This window comes from Actinia tenebrosa, unplaced genomic scaffold (assembly GCF_029948245.1).
Source record: "Actinia tenebrosa isolate PJP-AT-01 unplaced genomic scaffold, QUT_ActTen_1.0 PGA_scaffold5__44_contigs__length_20552954, whole genome shotgun sequence".
NCBI classification, from domain to species: domain Eukaryota; kingdom Metazoa; phylum Cnidaria; class Anthozoa; order Actiniaria; family Actiniidae; genus Actinia; species Actinia tenebrosa.
Genome location: NW_028292582.1, coordinates 3,799,380 through 3,819,715, shown reverse-complemented (window position 1 = coordinate 3,819,715; position 20,336 = coordinate 3,799,380). Strand labels below are relative to the sequence as shown.

The 20,336-nt window shown below is 37.4% G+C and overlaps 3 protein-coding genes and 1 long non-coding RNA gene across 4 annotated transcripts; 3 read left to right on the top strand and 1 right to left on the bottom strand.

Moving 5' to 3' along the window:
• Nucleotides 1-78: 78 nt before the first annotated feature.
• LOC116295878 (reticulocalbin-2) lies at nt 79-5,673 on the top strand. Its single transcript, XM_031703834.2, has 7 exons — nt 79-491; nt 1,548-1,738; nt 2,783-2,946; nt 3,277-3,337; nt 3,438-3,538; nt 4,132-4,221; nt 5,187-5,673. The coding sequence occupies exons 1-7, from the start codon at nt 244-246 to the stop codon at nt 5,538-5,540; spliced, it is 1,209 nt and encodes a 402-aa protein (XP_031559694.1). The 5' UTR covers nt 79-243; the 3' UTR covers nt 5,541-5,673.
• Nucleotides 766-2,314, bottom strand: LOC116295879 (uncharacterized). Its single transcript, XR_004197056.2, has 3 exons — nt 2,040-2,314; nt 1,491-1,591; nt 766-1,136 (listed from the first exon to the last, which is right to left on the bottom strand). It is a non-coding gene; the product is annotated as an uncharacterized LOC116295879 (long non-coding RNA).
• Nucleotides 5,674-6,138: 465 nt separating the features above from the next.
• On the top strand, nt 6,139-12,340 carry LOC116295890 (calumenin). Its single transcript, XM_089038277.1, has 7 exons — nt 6,139-6,559; nt 7,878-8,086; nt 9,127-9,275; nt 10,012-10,072; nt 10,156-10,262; nt 10,800-10,892; nt 11,878-12,340. Exons 1-7 carry the CDS (start codon nt 6,327-6,329, stop codon nt 11,980-11,982), a joined length of 957 nt encoding a protein of 318 aa, XP_088894403.1. The 5' UTR covers nt 6,139-6,326; the 3' UTR covers nt 11,983-12,340.
• A 1,733-nt stretch (nt 12,341-14,073) lies between these two features.
• Nucleotides 14,074-18,274, top strand: LOC116295887 (uncharacterized). The gene is made up of 5 exons (XM_031703845.2): nt 14,074-14,279; nt 15,051-15,307; nt 15,829-15,900; nt 16,054-16,125; nt 16,676-18,274. Exons 1-5 carry the CDS (start codon nt 14,268-14,270, stop codon nt 18,120-18,122), a joined length of 1,860 nt encoding a protein of 619 aa, XP_031559705.2. The 5' UTR covers nt 14,074-14,267; the 3' UTR covers nt 18,123-18,274.
• Nucleotides 18,275-20,336: the final 2,062 nt, after the last annotated feature.

Sequence of the window (20,336 nt, the reverse complement as noted above, 5' to 3'; positions counted from 1 at the left end):
GTTTTTAACATGATACATGGCTCAATGAAATCTTTTTACCAATATTTTTCGAGCTGTCTGTTACGCTTCCATAAATGTATCTTGTGTGACATCATGATTAATGATCACGCGCTTTCATTTATTGTAACGTCACGCAACAATCTACATTAAAAAATATCAACAAAGATACGACAATATCACTCTGTACTAGATTCTTATTATGCTACTATAGGACCCCTATCACGACCTTTATAGATAATAATAATGCCTCGGAGTTATTTATATTTGGAAAATATGATAAAAATCTTTTTATTAGTTAGTTGTTTCCGAGTTCTAGTTGGCGCGATTGAATCAACACCCTTTGGTGACGTTGATGAAAGCTCGGATTTTGCAGATGAGGATTCTGAGATTTACGAAGACGAGCCGATTGACCATTCGGCATTTTTACAAATCGACAATACAGCTGACCTTCATATACCAAAGCAAACAAAAAGAATGCGAAATAGAATAAGGTAAGAATGATTTATACATATCTTTTAATATGCGTAGAATACGCTGTTCATCGACTTGTGACGTGGACGTAAACACACTTAAAACTTCAAGAAGCCAAAATACGATGATTTTGTTTTGAGATAACTGATAAAAGTCTGTAAAATCGCGTCAAAAAGCGTTATCTTAGTTTATAATAATTTCGTAGAAAAGTTACATTTTTTATTTTTTATTTTTTACTCATGTAAATTACATTAAATATTTCATTAGTAACAGCTTTGCAATTTCAGACTTGTCGATAGTTTATGGATTTGAAAATACTGGTTGAGCTTTCATACTTTTATGCTTTTTTAAAGGATTTTATTAGAAACAGAACTGGTTTTGAATAGTGTTTTCCTTTGTCCCATTGCAATGAAGTCAGTGCAGATTTCCGTTTCTCACCAAATAATTTCTCTTTATAAAACACTTTATTTTTTATGACATTTATACACGTCTTTAATCGTGATTGGCTTGAAAAAAATCAAAGTTTAATTACTTCAAACTGGCCTTCAAACTAAAAATAAGTATGAATAGCTATGAATTGAAAGAAAACTTTCCTGTTTGTCGAAAGAACGTCTGTACGTCCACAGGGATCCCACAGCTGTGATGAATTTATTCTTGAAAATTATCTATAATGTAATGATCAGGGTGAATTGGTTATTGTGGAACACTTATTAAGATTTATCGGTAAAGAAAACTACTTTTCCCTTATAGTTCCTGCATTATAGATGTCGTTTATGCAATTTTTAGTAAAATGACTAGAGTGACCACAGCTCAGTAAATGCGTGAAACACTAATTACTAAATAGTACAAAATAGTGTTCGTTAAACAATAGAAAACAATGGAATTTGCATAAAATTGTGCTATTTAGTATTACTAAAGTTTCACGGATTTACTGTGGTCACTCTAATGTAAAATTCAGTTAAAACAGCCGTTAAATATTCTTACGAATTTTAGATTTGTGGTAACAAATAAAAACTCACATTTCTGGGAGCAATTTTTAGTAAATGGTGCTCATATTTTCTTGGTTACGATTTCAGAGTAATGTTAAAAGAGATGGATAGCAACCATGATGGGAAAGTATCTGAAAAAGAATTAAGTGATTGGATAGAAAAAGTCATGACGGAGTATCTAACATCGGAAGGACAAAAACAAATGCCCAAGATAGACAAAGATAATGATGGTTTAGCTTCGTGGGCAGAGTATGCAGCGGCTGCTGGATATACCCAAGGTACGAACAATTCACGAATTTTATTGATTATTTGATTTGACTTTCCTTATGCGTGTCATATCTGGGAAGCATGGGGGACGTAGCGGGGAGAGCAGACGCCTCCCACCAATGGGACCCAGGCTAATACGTCATATACACGTATTTCAAAAAAGGTTGTCGGAGCCAAAGAAGATAGGCGATCGCGATAAGTCATTCGAAGACCGAAAGGAATTATGGGTATACATCTATACACGAATGATCGAGGTATTTTAAAATGTTTTAGAAGGTGATTACAAGCGACACTGGATATTTCAACACTAACCTCCATGTTCTTGACGAAAATAAGAATAAGAAGCTGCAGTTATTATAGCTATTCTTAGATCTTGAAATGACATACAGTCAATTCAAAAAACGTTGTCGTCGACCGGCTCAAGCCTACGCGACTGGACCGAAAAGAATATGGGTAAAAATCACTGACGCGATTAAATATTCGTTCTGAATAAATTGTTTCCGCTAGTAATAAGATAATAATGGCGAGAAACAATCCATCAAATGCATGTCTTTGGGTTTAGGGAAAGAAAAATAAAGTAGTTATGATTCAGTTCACAATTCCGAAAGTATGAAGGCATTAAAAAAACGTCTCCTTCAACGCTTTCGGCTCGCCTACGAAGGTTCGTGCTGTAAACCAGGCATAACTAGTCAGATAAAATTATGGAGTCAACTCTGCTTCAATGATTACTACCCAGAGTTCCTTTCGGTCCAGTCGCGTAGACTTGAGTTGGTCGACGACAACATTTTTTGAATTGACTGTATCTCCTATTTTGGCGATGACCAACCTTTTTCGAAAAAGGTGTGTATATGAGAGTTTCTTGTTGGCCGTCTTCGGTGCTCTATCAGGATTTCAACCCAAATCAAGTGGTAAAAAATAGGCATTCTGTGCATGAACTGCTTTGCTAAAATCCTTATTAACATAACTATTTACAATGATGTTCCCTCAACACTTTTTCTCATTTCAACAGGTTTATCCGCGGTTAATTTTTTGAAAAAATGTGTTGTATGTTCCAGGTGATGCTCCCGAGCCAAGGCAGAGTTCTGAAAAGAGTAAAAAGCGTGACAAGGAAAAGTTTGATCTGGCAGACACCAACAAAGATGACAAGCTGTCATACTATGAGCTTGGTGTCATGATACATCCTAATGAAGCTCCTCAAATGTCCCGAATCGTAGTGACGGTATGTTTTGCTTCATCCAGATTATTGTATGTTATGTTTTCCCATTTCTTTCTTTTTTTTTTAAGGTTAAGAGAGCGTCCATATTCTTTGGGTGCATGTTACGTCATGCTGGTTAATATATTTTGCATTGAGTAAAAAGAGTTGGTCTTGATTTCCTTCGTCATGAGAATCAACATTAGTCCTGTTATTTTAAAAATAATTGTAAAAAATGTAAATTTAGATAGTTTACGTTGATATCAGGGAGTTGGAAGGTCTTTCGAGCCAGAGGCTTATGTTTAAAAGCTTTTGACGCCACATTGAACAGTTTGCGCACTTACTTTCTTTCCACAGGAATTTTTGGAAGTAATGGACAGGGATCGTGATGGACAGCTGTCATTCAACGAATTTACAGGTATCTAAATATTTGATAAAAATACTAAACCGTCGAACATTTGGGCCTCTGATCTTGCAGATGTCGATATTTGAAAACGTTCTTTTCCTTTCTATTAAAGGTGAAGATCCAAGTTTGCCTACAATAAATGAAGATGCCAAAAAGCAATTAAAAAAAGTCTTCAAGGGGCTGGACTTCGATCAAGATGGCAAGCTTAATAACGTGAGTAATTGGACTCCTTTACATTTACCGATACCCTGAAACGACCTCTGGGCTGATCAAAGTCCGGAAACAGATCAAGCTTGAATTTAGCTTGTTACTAACAAGCTAAATTCAAGCTTGACCTGTTTCCAGACTGAGGGAGGAGAAACGGAGACCCCGGAGGAAAAACCCTCGAATTAAGGGAGAGACCAAACAAACTCTGCTCACATGGGATAGTGAGTCCAGGACTCGAACCCGATTGTGACGTAAAGCAATTTGGTGCCTCTCTTTCGAGACTAACGTAAATATCATAATAATCCACCACCCGGCTAGCTCAGTTGGTAAGAGCGTCGATCTGTTGTGCGGGAGGTCGTGGTTCCAGCCTCAGCCGGACCAACACTCAGGTCCTTAAAATAACTGAGAGGATGCTGCCTTTGTAATTACATCTGCAAATGGTTAGACCTTCACGTGGCTCGGATGATCACGTTAATGGCGGTCCTACCCCTAATTAACTAGAGACGTTAACAGGGGACCACGAATTTATCAGTTGAATTACTGTCGAGTGTTATCCTCTATAAACAAAGTTAATTTATTTTTTTATTTTTTATCCACAGGAAGAGCTCATTGATTGGCTGCTGCCTAACAATAAACTTCCACATCAAAGCGAGGCTGAAAATATGATGAGAGATATTGATGACGACGAGGTAATTTTGTATTTGGTCAGGTGATGAAGCCCCGTTGCCTTTACTCTAAATGTTTCTCATGATATTAAGCTAAGTTGATCATAAAAGCCTAATGACCAGGCAACATGGCTAGTAACGCACGAGATGCATAAGCTTGTAAAAAAGTCTACTTTCTATTTTCATCAGTTGATCATTTCTTGCTAGTACACCCCTTGCAGCTGGTCCTTGTGCAATCTAATTTGGATGAAAATATAATGAATTTCTTTTCTTATGAGAGTAAGATGCTATCTTTTTGTCCTCAAAATTGAACTGCGGTGGTAATATACTACAGGGGTCTCACATAAGTCGTGGTGAAGAATTCCTATAAGAAGATTCAGGAAACGTGCTATTCATACATTATTACGCGACCAAGACAACTGGCTATAATAGAGGCTGTGCACCATCACGTGATGGCAGCCATGACAGGAGGCGGGAGCAATTGAATCTAGTCTAATCTGATTTACATGAGAAAGAATTCAGTTTCCCACGGGAGAACGCCTCTATTGTTGTGCTTCCTGTCATGGCTGCCATCACGTGATGGTGCAAAGCCTCTATTTGAGACGTCTGGGGTCTTGACGGTCAGTGAGTTAGTATATATTCTTTTTTTGTTTGACGAAAAGCCAAAAACCCATGCATGCGATGCATACGTCTCAGGGACGGCGAAGCAGTTTTTTGATTGAGGGGGGGGGGGGGGGGGGCTCAATAGTGACATTGTATGGCAAGGTGGGGGGGGGGGGGGGGCTGAGTTTAGTGAAAATGTATTGAAATTTCACAAAAAGTGGAGGGCTTTAGCCCCCCCCCCCCCCCCCCCCCCCCCGGTTCCGCCGTCCCTGCGTCTTGGAATAAGTTGGTCGCGTAATTACTAAATGGTTGATAGCTTTTCTTTGCCTTTTATTTTGTTTATATTTATTAGTTGTCTGACATCCCTATCTATCATTTCTGTTCAGGACGGAGCCCTGACAGCAGAAGAGATATTTAAACACTACAACAAATTTGCTACAAGCCGTGCTACGAGGTACGGTAGAATGTTGAAAGATGAAGTACCGCCCGAAGATGATGAAGCTCTCTTAAAGAAGACCAAAAAAGGTGAAAAACAAAACGAGAAAGCTAAAGAAGAAAAGAAAGATGGAAAAGCTGACGAAAGAAGAAAAGAAGACGGCGAAAGCAAAACCAAACAAGATGAAAGTCAAAGCGAGAAAGCGAAAGGAGAGAAGAAAAAAAATGATGGTGAAGATAAAATAAAAGATGGAAAGAAAGATAGTAATAAAAATGGAAGGCAAAAACCTGTTGATGAACTTTGATAAAATAATTATATTTTTGGTAATCGATTAATCTTATAGAATTGATAATGTGATAAATATCGTACTTATACTCGTCGATGCCTTAATGTAAAATAAATTTTTATTTGTTGTTAGGAACTGTGATTATTGGAAAATAAACGATCCATAATTGAACCTATGTGGTGCTCTTGAGAAGAGCCACGTATTGTAGTTAGTGTGCTTTTTATACGAGGATAGCTAGCTCTTACTCCACTAATTGAAACTGAACTAAATATGATTTAAATCGTGCACTAATGGGTATAGCAACCTACTTATAAGTCGTGCAAGTGGCAAAAGTTGCGGCTAAAATTTCTTAATATTTTGAGCAGCAACTTCTTAACCAAGTTTATTTGGCTATTTTTAAGGTTAATTTTTCAAGTTTTTACTCATTGATCTTAAAGTCTGATTAATCATCTGAATCCAAGTCAGAACGTTACACGTCATCAAATATAACGTAGACTAAACTAAGCCTATAAATAGCGAATATACGATGAATACAAAAGGGAAGAGTGTTCATTCAGCATATCGAAATGTCCATCATCTGGAACCTCACGATGGTAACCTAGAGTGGCTAGCCTTTGTATTGCGATTAGGAGCCTGTAAGATTGCAGAACGTGTCTTAGAGAGATTTTTAAACTGTGGAGCGAGCCATAAAAATTCATTTCTATACGCTGTAAGGTTATTTCCAGCTTGTCGGCGATCGTCTGTGCAACTTTGAAAGCGTTTGTAGTCTAAAGAAATCTAGTTTTTTGAGTTTCGTAAATCAGGATGATGTACAAGTTGTCATTTGCGATAGTTCTTCTAGCCGTAGTTATTGCAGTTCAAAATGCCGTAGCAAAGAAAAAAACCCCGGTACGAGTGAAAGAAGGCTCGTTCTCAGATCAAGAGCATTTTCATGATGGCAAACACGATGCAAAGTATGACCACGATGCCTTCCTTGGAGAAGATCAAGCAAATGAGATGGAAAAGTTGTCACCTACAGAAACCAAGAAACGACTTAGGTATGTCGATATTGCTACTCAATTAAAGTCAACTTGAATTAGCTAAAGACCCTCTTCGAATCTTTTATATTTGATTCTTAAAATCGAGCAGATTTAAAAAAAAAAAGAGAAGAATATAGCGTCCTCTTTTAGTAGGCTACTTTAGTTTCCAAAGCTCGTAAAAATATACTACAAGTTTGTTAAGTATAAAAACATTCTCCACTAAATATTAAGTAATATTTACGCACCAGCTACTGTAGCTTTTAAGATAAGATTTATTCTCAGTCAAGAACAATTCAACAGGTGCAAATCATTAATCTAAACTCTACCATTAATATACTACCGTATCAAATCGATGAAAAAGTCTTTTACATTATCTGCATAAATGAACTCTTTTATCACAACAAACGGTTTACAATCAAATTAAAATCGGTTTAAGCTAAAAATGTTCAGTCGTGTCCACAAAAAAATTCAGAATCAACGTGGGTTTTTTATTTATTTGATCTTGCTTATTGAGAATTGATAACATTAAGTTTGATTTTCCCTCACTATATTTTAAAATTACTCGACTATGTTTGGAGGAAAATGAACTATCATGCAGTGTTTAGGACACGTCAGCTTAGCTTTAGGGATTACCATAAATTGATGAAGGTATCTAACCAAGCATGGCTGAAGCCTTGATTACACCAAATGTGGTGCTTCATTGAACATCTAAAAACCGGAATTTGAATTTTCTACAATTTAATTTATACGTCAGTGTTTTTCTTAAAAACCTTGAATTTTATGCAATGATTATTTGATTAATCCCCTTCTTAGTTTATTATCTTTTGTTTTTTCTTTTTCGGTTTTTTTTTTTTTTTTCTTTCCGTTTTCTTTCCTTTTTTACTTTCTTCTGTTTTTGATTATCCTTCCTCGTGATTTTCTCTTTTTTTCCCTTCTATATGTAATTGTTGTTTTCACCTGCATTTTTCATTTCTTTTTCTACTTCTCCTTTTTTCTCCTTTTTAAAATCTTTTTTCGTAAATCTACACACTACAAAGCCTTCTTATAATTATTTGCGCAAAAATAAGTAATTCTTTTTATTTCTTATTTTTCGATAAATAACATGAAAAACCGGCTATGTTGGCGTGACTGCAATACTTTGCTCTAAATAGCACTAATTTAACACAAGAAAACAATAGAATTAGGTTGCCCGATTTTAGTGTTTGTAATCAGTCCATTCTTTGTTGTTCCAAAACGACTTCCAATTATAATGATTTGTTTAATGAATCTTAAACATAGATTGATATAGTCCCAATATTTACAACTCGTCAACGTTTTTCGTTCCTCGTATTTTCAGATCTCTTTTTGTCAAAATGGACGTAGATGGTGACAAAAAACTATCCCGTAAAGAATTAACAGACTGGATAGTAGATAACATGAAGAAACACGTGTTGAAAAGCACAAAAATGAGAATGAAGGAACTTGACAAGAATAAAGATGGCAAGGCCTCATGGGATGAATATGTAAATGAACAGTACGAAATGGTGTCAATAGACACGCCCGAAGGTTGGTTTTGGTCACGGGGGCTGGGGGGTGGTAGGGGAGGGGGGGGGGTTGCTTACCATTTTAACAAATCCATCCGGACGGAAATTCGTTTGAAAACTGATAAGAAAAGAGCGCGAAAATTGGACTTCCAACAATTGGTGCACGCGTCTACATGAAGAACCGAAAAGAGTAGAAAGTGGTTACTTAAATCAGAAAACCGAGTTTTCCGGAATTTCCGATCGAAATGACACACAACATTTGATTTTCCAACCGGAATTTCCGGTTTTTCCGGGTAAATGGTAAGCTACCCAGCTCTGTGTGGTTTCCCTTCCCATGTGGCAAAGCTTATAAAAACGGTTGTGGAAAACCGGGATCACTTTGGCATTGCACTGCATTGTGGGACTGTTTGGGGGACATTTTTACCCAATTTTACCTCATGAAAAGTACCACAATACACTACATTGCCAAATCGATCCAGGTTTTTACCTCGACCTCAAAATAGCTAATACTCTCCTCGCCTCCTGCTAAATTTGTTAGCTTTACATTTTATTTAGCGATAGAACCCACTGTATCTACCCAAGTATATTTTTCGTATCCTTTACTTAAGTTACAAAGACAGATTGATTGCTGGTTTTTACGTTATTTTCTGTCACATGCGGAATGTTCGTCAGTCAGGTTTTTCAGGTTGACAGCACATGGTGCAAGGGTGGATCCAGCCAAAATTGTAGGGGGGACTAATTGAGTTTAGGGGGGGGGGGGGGGGGAGGCTAATTGAGTTTCTTCCGTCAACACAACGGAAAACAATATAAAAAAGCATCGTTTTTTCCTGCTGAAGGGGGGACTTTAGCCCCCCTTTGCCCCCCCCCCCCCCTGGATCCGCCTTTGTGGTGGTCAGTGTCTGACCATCATTTATAGCAGATGTAATTCAAAGACTTTTATCAGCTGAATAAAACCCAGCAGGAAGGCGGAATGGCTTCTGTCAGAATTTTATTTCTAAAAGGCAAAATCATTAGAATCAAGCTATTTCTTTTCTTTCTTTTTTTCATATTTCCGTTTCGAAGACAAAAAATTGATCGAGGAAATGAAGAATCGAGACCAGAAGCGGTTCAAACTTGCTGATTCTAATGACGATGGATTGCTGGATCCGGAAGAACTGGCATTATTCACTCATCCAGAGGAATCTGCACGAATGACCAATCTCGTTGTCCAGGTAATAAGGGCATTAATATTAGCCATTCCGAATGAAGAAAAAACTGAGTCGAGATAGTACTGCAGTGCATAGACCTTTTCTGAAATAGCGAACATGATGCATTGTGGTCTAGCTTCGGTACAAACGTCTTTGTTCATGATACCTTATATGTAATGATAAAAAGGTAAATTATACACCGTGAAAAGATGAAAAAACTTACTGACGTTTCGGACGCTAGTCCTTCGTCGGAGTAAAAGACTCCGACGAAGGACTAGCGTCCGAAACGTCAGTAAGTTTTTTCATCTTTTCACGGTGTATAATTTACCTTTTTATCATTACTGTTTCATTAGAAACACCGACGCAGCTCACACTAGTTTTTAGCTAGTTATATCTTTTTGATACCTTATATGGTGTTGTTTGTACCGAATCTAGACCACAATGCATTCTGTTTATCTAACTCAGAAAAGGCCTATTGTGGGAGGGTTTAGGGGTCACATTTCCAAGAGGGCGTCTAAAACAGTCCCAAATAAGCCTGAAGCGAGATGACGTTTTACCTCCGACTCTTTACCATAATAGTTTTTAAAATTCTTTCATTTTAAAAATTTTTGATTCCTTAGAGAATACAGGAACAATAGTCATAATTAAAGAACAAAAGCAATGTGAAAAGGATTATGGTCTAGAGACGGGGGTAAAACGTCATCTCGCTTCAGGCTTATTAATCAAATTAATTTTCCTTTTACATTTATCAAAATAAAAGGAAAACATTGAGCAGCTTGACAAAGATGGCGATGGAAAAATCAACTTTGAGGAGTATTACGGTAAGCAAATGAATTTCAATTTATCAGATCTAACCAAAAGCTCGTCTAATCGGTAAAACTGGCTTATTATACTTGCATTTTAGGGGCTGGGGAATCTGAAGGCATCATGAAAGACGAGGAGTCATTAAATTCCTTCAGAGAATCCTTTAATAAGGATCTGGACAAGAACCACGATGGAGTCTTGGATAATGTAAGTGAGAAAAAAAAAAAGAAAGTACAGTTAAAAAATATCTTAACTTTGATGAATAAAACGTAAAATGAAAAGTCTATGAAATGGAAATTCTATGGGACCAAGGGTTAAGGGTCAAGGGTCAAGAGACGGGACAACTGTTGAACAGGCAGTATAAAATGGATGTTTCTAGTATATGTTGTCGTATACAGTCAACTCTCGTTACCGCGGACACCCTTGGGACCGCAAGGCGAGAGTTGACTGTAATACCACCGAGCTCGACAATGCAGCTCGACAATGCAGCTTGACCTTGACAGAATGAACAAAAATCACTGCAAAATGGAGATCGTTATCACGATTGTCCGGTTTCGTAACCTGCGTATCACAGACGTTACTCATCGTTGGTGCGTAGGCTGATACTAACGTTGCTATGATACTGACTGTCACAGTTAAACGTCATAACATATGCTGCACCTTGATTTGTTAAATGAGCCAATGAACTCCTTTGTAATATTCTCCGCAGCCTTATTTTTTTTAAATATTTTTGTCCCGTTTAAGGACGAAATCAGGGATTGGATTCTACCGGGTGGAAACGTAGATCCTGCTGCAGGCGAAGCTGATCATCTTATGAAAGAGGCTGATTTGAATAAGGTTTGTCAAGTAGATTGCATACCATATACACTCAATTGAAGAATCGTTGTCGGGTTCAGAAACATAGAACATAAAAGCTGAGACCAAAATGGCACATGGGAAATGACATAATTATATTATAATTTATTCATTTGCGCCATCCAAGCAGTCGGTTTATAATGCCAAACGCGTATTCAGAAGACCTGCGTTTGAGAGCCGTTTGGCTTCGCATTTTTATAGTTTGCAGCGTAGACGAAACCGCTTAGCTTATTTACTTCCCATGTGCCATTTCGGTCTCAGCTTCTATGTTCTATGTTTCTGAACCCGACAACGATTCTTCAATTGAGTGTATCTGTGAAAACCTTTGTACGAAAATGCACAAATTGCTAAGTTGAGTAGGCCTCAGTAGACCGCAGACCTACAAAACTTTGCACTCAGTTGTACAATTTCTTTAGTTAACTTTAAAGGGTAAAAAAGGTAAAGGGATGAATTTATATAGCGCCATGCATTTCCAGGAGCTCAATGGCGCCTTACAAGATCAGTGGAGGACTTTTGCGGGCTGCATATTAAGGCGCTAGTAGCAGTCGTGCAGCTTACAATCATGAGTGATTTGTTAGTATGTTAGTATTATGCCTCCAGATTGGGATATATGGGATGATAATGAATCTTATTTTTGTGCTTAGACACGAAACAATTCGAACGTAGTGTCAGTAAAATGGCAATCATTGTGCGCAAGAAAGAACAGAAACGTTTATAAATTTAATAGTTTATGAATAAGTTTTTAAAATACTGACAGGTCTAGGGCGAAGTGAAGTAAGGCACAGAAACCGAATTCAATACGTAGAGTTTACGCAATGAGTAAATATGAAGGTGTAGCAGACGTTGATCTTAGTGTTGTGCGAGGAACAACCGCAGACCATTGAGCAACGCTGGCTCTTTTCTTCAGTACATCTAGCAAGCCTTTAACTTTATCTTCACAATTGTTTTTCTTTTTCTTTTTTTCCAGGATAACTACCTAACTGTAGAAGAGATAATAAAAAACCACGAGTTATTTTCTGGTAGCAGAGTGACAGCTTACGGCGATCTTCTCAAACAAAAGAAGGAGTTATAATTGTTCTGATCATCAAGTTAAATCATCAATTTTGATTCAGTTTAGGATATGTAGCTGATGTTCAACGCTTCTCAACTAAAAATAGCATAAGTTTTAAAGATTTTATTGGATAAGTAATACGATCAATCGCATGCAGTGGGTGAGCTTTATCGTATAACCAGTGCACACAGGGCACGCAGAAAAGTGTTTAGCATTGGTGCTGTAGAATTTGCTGGAATTAGTGACCTTGAGATTTCATGATTAATTTGCTCTTTGCAGACGCTAGACCGTATGAAAGTGTATAATCCACTTTAATAACAATGAAAACATTTTGAAAAAAAATTGAATGGTGTTTTGATAATAAACTTAGATACTGATATTTTGAAAGATGATTTTTTTTACGTTTTCCCCCGCCCCTCTCACTTCCTTTTGTCAACTCTTATGCTTTGCTTGTACGTCCAGGTCTTTAGACAGATCTTATTTAAGTATTATTGTTAAAGAAAAGAACAATATTCAAGAAAATATCCAACCTGTTAGTCAGAGTTCCATTTCCTTGTTAAGTTTTACATTTGGAAAAAAAAGTCCAAGAAGTAGGAAATCGTCTCTATTTATTTCAACACTGTGGGCTTTAGCACGTGATTTTGACATGAAACTTCAATCCCTGCATACTTTGTTTTGCGGGCTCAATTGCAACACGCATTTCCTTGTAACGCACAACAGTTTGTAAGTTGTTTCTCTAAAACTGGTTTGCAAGCAGGTTTCCGTTCGTCTTAAGAAATGTATACACTAGGAGACCTTCTAGAAAATGGTGGGATTTTTTTTTTTTTTTTTTCTTTTTCTTTTTCCCTACAATCAAATGAACGTCGTACTTATTTACTTATCTTGCGTTTGTGTTCTTTTGCTGCTGAAATGTTATTTTCTTACAGGAGTCAGAAGGTTGTTAAAATGAGCGCTTTGTCATTTCGTACTTGACTCGCTCTGCACGCACCAACGCAACGCGACCGCGCGATCCTCGTTACGTAATCACGGAGCGTTAAACCATAGTTCCCCTCTATTAACTATGGTTAAACTAGACAAGATCTTATAATCGATAACTCTTTAGCAGGATACGACCTTTAAAATCTACATGGGGCGAAATAAAATCTTAGGAAACGTGGAATATATGAGTATGCATTTTAGGTACGAACTAGGAAAGTCAAGAAAAAAAAGCTAAAAGCAACGGAGTGGACCTCCCACTTCAAACACATTTATCATAAGCAGTCAGCAATGTTATTCGCATTAATAATGAATTATGAAAAACAATTGTCAAAGGGAAATGTTACTGATGAACTCTCATGATGGTTTGGAGTCGAACGAAATGATAGAAGGCCCTGTACGCAAAAACCGCTCAATAAAAAAACAATCTATTTCTATGTCAAGATATAACTAGCTAAAAACTAGTGTGAGCTGCGTCGGCGTTTCTAATAAAACAGTAATGATGAAAAGGTAAATTATGCACCGTGACAAGATGAAAAAACTTACTGACGCTTCGGACGCTAGTCCTTCGTCGGAGTAAACGAGCAACGACGAAGGACTAGCGTCCGAAACGTCAGTACGTTTTTTCATCTTTTCATGGTGCATAATTTACCTTTTTATCATTACTATTTCTATGTCAGGCCATTAAAAATAAGCGTGTGTTTGTGTGTGTGTGTGTGTGTGTAGCTGCTAAAGTATTGTTACTATATATTTTATTCTACTTGAGGTTTCCGTCAAACCTGATAAGAGTTTAGCTGATTTTTCAATTTAAACACCCTTGTTTGTTAAATAAACTTCACTTTGGTCTGGCCAGTTCTATTCTTCTGTATTCATTCTCTCACCTGCTTCTCCCATCAATAAGGGCCCAGTCATTTATTGTGTCAAAAGATCTATTGAAATGAAAAATAATTTCGAAGAAAAGATCATTGAAATAAAACAATATTTCTCGATGTATGTTATACTCGTTGTCAGTTGTCTTCATAATTAATTTGGTTTCCTTTAGATCGACTCATCGTTGACAGCTTTTATTGAAACACGTTTATTCATTTTAATAACATGCTTATTGTTTACTTTTTTTTTTTTTTTTTTTTTTTTTTTTTGAATAGAAATTCATCCAGTAACGACATCAGCCGTCTATCAAATAAATATTTCAACGAAAAGTCATATTAAGGCGAAAACTCAACGCATCAAGTTTCACTAGAAGAGACTACTGTTTGATTACACAACACAACTGTTCACGCTATAATAAAGAAAGAAGATTTTTTTGGAGAAAGAATTAAATATTCCTGACCATGTCTTACAAGGTATGTAGACTTATATTAAAGAATTTAAAAGTGATAAGGAAGGAAGGAAGGAAGGAAGAAAGAAAGAAAGAAAAAAAGAAAGAAAAACTGAAATGATGAGAAGCTTGTATGTGTCTTCGATCTTTGAACAGGGTAGATTTGTAATGTGTATAATCAAATAAAAAAAAAAGCTACTATTATTCCTCTTCTTTTCGTTAGTCGCGGATTTACTTTATATTCATTGATGTCATTCTTAAAAAAATAACTAAACGGTGTTGCGACACAAGTTGCATGGAAAATTGCAGCGTGTAACCTACAGCACAATAAGAAAAATGTTGAACTAGAATTCGTTTCTACTTTTGGCAATTGCGTCTTGACGATTGCGTCTCCGTTGCACCGTGTAAACACTCTTGCAATAGTCTCCTTCACAGTTCCCTGCGCCATCTTGAAAGGTAGCCGTGCCTTTGTATAAAAGCAAGACGAACGGTGAGCTTGCAATGATAGAGACATGCGAATAATTGTCCCAGGTGTTAAAAAAGGTCTCTATCATTGCAAGCTCACCGTTCGTCTTGCTTTTATACAAAGGCACGGCTACCTTTCAAGATGGCGCAGGGAACTGTGAAGGGGACTATTTGTGTCGCAACGCTGTTGCGAGACAAGTTGCAGTGGCCACTGAGCAAGTATAGTTTGGGAGATGTTTACTTCTCTCCTCTTCAAATTAGCATACATCTAATACATCTAATGATTCATTCCATATATTGTGGACCTCCTAATGTTTTACTTTAATCTCAGGTAACAATGGTGTTTATCAAGCCGCTATATTTGATCTTCAACGCTATCATATTGGTGGTATTGATGATCAATGTCACTAAAGGGAACGCCGTGCAGAACTGCTCGAATATAAGTGCAAACAGCTGTCCTGCTGTCGTAAAGCCGAGAATTAATTGCAACTGTTTATTTGATTCCAAGTGTTATTTGATGGTGAAATGTCGGCTGAAAAAAATTTCAGACTTGGAAGACTCGTATGACAACATCTTGGTTTACTCCCTGTAAGTTAGTCGCACATAACATGAAAAATGAAAGCCTTTTTGACTGCTTATTTGATTTGTTACTATTTGATTTGATGGTAGTATGTCATACACTCTGTCAAGATGTCAGATTCATCTTTACAGGGATACTCTAGCTTATAGAGTGGTTTTCGTATGAGTAGAATGAGACACGGCAAATTCGTAGCCAAACCGTATCTTATCGTAGCCGTAACTACGCAATGTGGTTGGATATGCACGTGGTTAAACAATGGGAAGTCATTTCAATGTTACGGCATGTCTTACTATTAAATCATATAAGAAAATCACGCACATTTTTCCTTTCCATTCATCCATCCCTTTCTCTCTCCCTCCCTCCCTCCATATAAGAATCAGCCATTTCCCGTATACCGGGTCTAAAGTAAGTGTTTGTCTAAGCATGTTGCTTTATCGAAAAAGCCATTCAATATATTTCAAACAAAACACTTGCATATTAGGTAAATAATATTTTTCGAGGATTGACTTAAACTGATGTTCTTTTGTAGAGATCTTTCGAGGAACAGTCTTAAAGCCTTGCAAGATAAAAGTTTCACAGGCTTTGAAGCAGTCTCAGTTCTGTAAGTTTTTGCTTATCATATATAGGGTAAATGGGTCTCACATTTGCATCACTAGATAAGTTACACTTGGCATAATGCTATCCCGGGACCCTGCGTGCCAAAAGGAGTACGTATGTACAACAACTAACTTTGTCTGGTGTATTTATCATACAGAAAACTGTCCTACAACAACATAAAATACATCCAGAAAGGTGTGTTTCAGGGATTAAACAGTCTAACAATACTGTGAGTATACTACTTTGGTCTTGCATCCACTCAACTTGATGATAGTCCCTTTCACAGTCCCCTGTGCTATCTTGAAAGGTGATAGAGAGCATTTCTAAAAACCTTGGACAATTATTCACTAGCTTGTCTCTATCATTGCAAGCTCACTGTTTGTCTCGCCTCGATACAGAGGCACCACTACCTTTCAAGATGGCGCAGGGAACTGTGAAGGGGACTATTATACGCAGAAGCGTGCTCATTGGATTACCTCCGAACTTCCCTACTTGACTTCCTTGACTTCAGCTTCCCTGTCCACCTGTACACAACTGACTCCCTCCTTCAATTCCCATCTCCCTAAGCTGCCTGCCCGCCTTTTCACCACCTCACCTCCATCCCCCTTCCTCCGTATCTAGGCCTCTCCTCCCCTTCCTACCTGTCCACGTGTCTACCTTTCCTCGTCTGCCGTTTCTACCTCTCCCTGCCTTACTTTCTAGGTTTTACCACTGCTTTTCATATACACTTTTTTATCCTCTCAATAAGACAGTATTTTTCCTTAAAATGTTTTCAACAGGGACTTAAGTTTTAATCAGTTACACAAATGGGATTCCATTGACATCGCAAAGCAACTGCCTTCACTTACTGAACTCGACGTTACTGGTAACACAAGATGGATGCCAACAAGACACGTGACAAGTCTTCCTAGCATTACGGCTATCAAGGGCGTGGTGTCTCACACTATTCGGTATACCGATGATTGTGTGTTCTGCGACTTATTAAAACCCAAGACGAGAGAGTGCACTCTCAATGAAACCTCAGTCCAACAGGAATGTTTAAAAATAACGTTTTATTTCCATGACAACTTCTCTGATTGGGCACTGAAGAACTTTACAATAAAATGCCGAACGGATAGCCATGAAAATAGAATCTGTAAAGATCAACATCTGCCAACTATAAAAAACACACGGTACTCGATCAGTACTGCTGATATGTGTTGGTCTTCTATCATAAAATGGACAACAATGAACATTCCCATTTCTTTGTTCGCAATCATCATCAACGCGGTTGTCATAGTGACTATTTTTTCAAGTCGAATTCTCAAGAAAAACGTCACCCTGTTTCTTGTTGGGAACATTGCTCTTGGAGACTTCTGCCAAGGTTTATATCTTTTCATATTGACTTTAACTCGTCGTACAATGTCGAGTTTTCAGTTTTACGAGTTCAAGAACCCTTATTTTTGTTTCCTTTTAATAGTACTGTACCTTTCAGCGCACACTCTTAGCGTCCTCGTGTGTTTTCTTGTAGCAGTTGAGCGATATCTCTGTGTTGTGTATAGCACCAAACCAAGTGTGCATATAAATTCAAGGGCTGCTAAGATGCTTCTAGCAATTGTATGGCTCCTAATATCTGGCGCTATTGCATTTCCTTACATCATACACACGAAGATTTCAAGATTTACTGACTATACTTGTGTTTTTATAGAATTCGAAGTCCGAAGAAACACAAAACACAACTTTGTTGGATATCTTGGAGCAGTCGGAATCATACTCTATGCAATCTCTTTTGCCCTTTATTCTCATGTTTTTTACACCGTGCGAAAATCAAGCACAAATATGGGGATACAAAGGGAGGGAAGACTAGCAAAGAAAATTATGATCATGATAGCCACAAACTTATTTTTCTTTCTAACCCCGGTTATCGTATCGTACACAGAAGAATCGGGCTTTACTAACTTTCTCAAAAAAGATATCATTAACTTGTACGTTTATTTAAACACTTTCGCGTTTCTGTGTTTCGTTTTGAATTCCTGTCTCAATCCATTTCTTTATGCCTTTTGGAGTGAGAAGTTTATATCGGAGTTAAAAAGGATGCTTGGGGTTAGGTTAATAAATGTTGTTGCGGTGGGTGATACCCCAAAAGATCATCACAGCAGAAACACAAATGATGTACAGAAATTCTCCCAGTATCAACTGCAGTTTAAGAAAGCAAAACTTATTGAAGTAGGTCCTAGCGCTACCTGAGGAAGATACCTGACCACCCTAGGGATATCAAAACCGACCAAAACCGGACAAAAGATCTTGATTCCTCATGAAACATCTTTTTTTGAGGACGTTGTTCCTTCACAAGCTCTGTCTTCCGCTCCCCCCTCCCCCTACACACACACCCTCCCGCTTTCATAAGAACCTCTGGCGGCGTGTAAATGCTAACTAAATTACATACTGCAATCAGAAATATAGTTCACTTATAATATTTTGTTCATTAGTATGTATATATACATGTCAAATATGGCGATACTTAATCTCGTTACCTAAATATTACTGTATATCGTTTTTTATATTTGAACTTTAAAGTCATTTTTAAACCTGGCTCTATAAGATGTAACAAATGTTCTCAGTCAGAATCACCAATTAATATTCTTATCTTTTTACCATCCTTTGATATTGTATTATTTGCTGGGGTGGCTGTTTATTTTCCTTTTCCTAAAATGTAGAAATTGCGCAATAGTACCCAGAAGGCTTCACTGCACCACCCACTAGTTTGCGAGCATATGATATATAGATCCAAGTGTAGAAAATGTTTTTGTCAGCAACCAGGTAAGCATAGGTCTACTTTTTGCTGATCGATATTGCTTATATGACTAATTACGTCTGATCGAACTTATATACAGACTTAAAAGCAACCGACTTGGAATAAATCTTTTGTCACTAAAAAGATTGCCTCATTGTCGAAGATTTGAATCTAATTAAAAAATGGAAAAAAGAAAAAGAAAGAAAAAAACTTTTATCTAATGTGGATAAGATGAGATTCGAACCCACCAAAAGAAATTCAAAAAAATCGATCCCACTGTGCCATACCCCCGAGACATCCGCAGAGCTGAGGCGGCGTATGGACTTCGGACATGACGGCGATTAAATCCTTCTGCCCTTGGGTGCACGATTTACGCAAGAAAATGTTCTAGCCAAAGCATCAGGGGAGAGACCAGCCGGCCCCCAGACCATATCGGCTAATCCCTTGCATCTCTGCCACGCACGGAATCGGTTGAAAATATAATGTTAAAAAGTCTAGTCTGTTTTGTGCATTGTTTTCACGGCTATTGTTATGCTGATTCACCTGGAACCGTGGTCCAGTGGATGAATCGTTGTCGTTCAATAAGATACTGAGTTAAGCTCGTATGAGGAGTGTTTGCACTTGGATGGGTGACCTAAATATTATACCTACTCACGCTTTTGCTCCTTTTTCTGTTTTTCTTTTTTGATTTTTGAAATAATAGAATATAAAAAAGTGAAATATTTCCATTTAATTAAGTAACCTCAGTCCTAACAGCCCAAATGCGTCAAGCTATTTTCATATAAGAGTGTCTAAATGACCGGCAGCCGATCAAGAATTTCAAAACACTAAATGGCCGGCAGTTCCATTTATTTCAAAACATCCAGCTTAATCCATAGGATAACACAAACCAGACTTAAAACTCGAACAAACCTTTTTATGCTTTTCTATAATCGTTCATAACGCTAGCCACAGGCAACCCAGTAATGAGCAGGAGAAATAAAGATCACTTGAATAAAAAGAAATGAATAGGCTGCTATCAATAGACATCACTTCCGGTAAAAGCTGCGTTTTTAATGGCTTGTAGAATCTTGGAGGTTGTTTTGATCTCTTTTTTTCTGGTTTCATGTCGTAGAAATAGTCAAATACAATAGTTTGAGGACTTATTTTGACATGTTTTGACTTAACACCCGCTAGTTGCCCCCCAGTAAACCGCTTGTTTGCCCCTCAGTCAACTCAAAAAAGTCATGTGATTGATATAAGCAATAGGAGAGAAAGAAAGAATGAAAGAAAGAAAGCAAGAAATTGAAAAGCAGTAGTGGGAGACTGGAGCCTTCTCATCGAGAGACTGGGTATTAATTTTTCTCCAAGAAACAATGGCGACCATAGCTGAAGATGGGGATCATGAAAAACATCACTTTCATTTTGGTATAGAGTACGATTTCTTTGTTAAATGGTTGCGTAGGATCACACATGAATATAGACATAACTCAAACAAAGAGCATTATTCTTTTGGGAATGACGTCCCGTGGTCTGAAAAGGGCCGTGACATTCGCACCAAGACGAAGTAGGTCTATTTCCTTTGCCAAGTAAAGGTACAAAATAACAATGTTAACTGGTTAAAAAAAAAAAAAAAAACAACAACAAAAACAAAAACATTAAGATTCTTTCAGGACGAGATTTTCAGC

Coding starts and splice junctions, on each gene's coding strand:
- LOC116295878 (XM_031703834.2), top strand. CDS start 244: ATGCCTCGGAGTTATTTATATTTGGAAAATATGATAAAAATCTTTTTA. Junction 2,947..3,276: donor TGTCCCGAATCGTAGTGACG/GTATGTTTTGCT, acceptor TTCTTTCCACAG/GAATTTTTGGAAGTAATGGA. Junction 3,338..3,437: donor GTCATTCAACGAATTTACAG/GTATCTAAATAT, acceptor TTTCTATTAAAG/GTGAAGATCCAAGTTTGCCT.
- LOC116295890 (XM_089038277.1), top strand. CDS start 6,327: ATGATGTACAAGTTGTCATTTGCGATAGTTCTTCTAGCCGTAGTTATT. Junction 8,087..9,126: donor GTCAATAGACACGCCCGAAG/GTTGGTTTTGGT, acceptor TCCGTTTCGAAG/ACAAAAAATTGATCGAGGAA. Junction 10,263..10,799: donor ACGATGGAGTCTTGGATAAT/GTAAGTGAGAAA, acceptor GTCCCGTTTAAG/GACGAAATCAGGGATTGGAT.
- LOC116295887 (XM_031703845.2), top strand. Junction 15,308..15,828: donor AACATCTTGGTTTACTCCCT/GTAAGTTAGTCG, acceptor GTTCTTTTGTAG/AGATCTTTCGAGGAACAGTC. Junction 16,126..16,675: donor TTAAACAGTCTAACAATACT/GTGAGTATACTA, acceptor TGTTTTCAACAG/GGACTTAAGTTTTAATCAGT.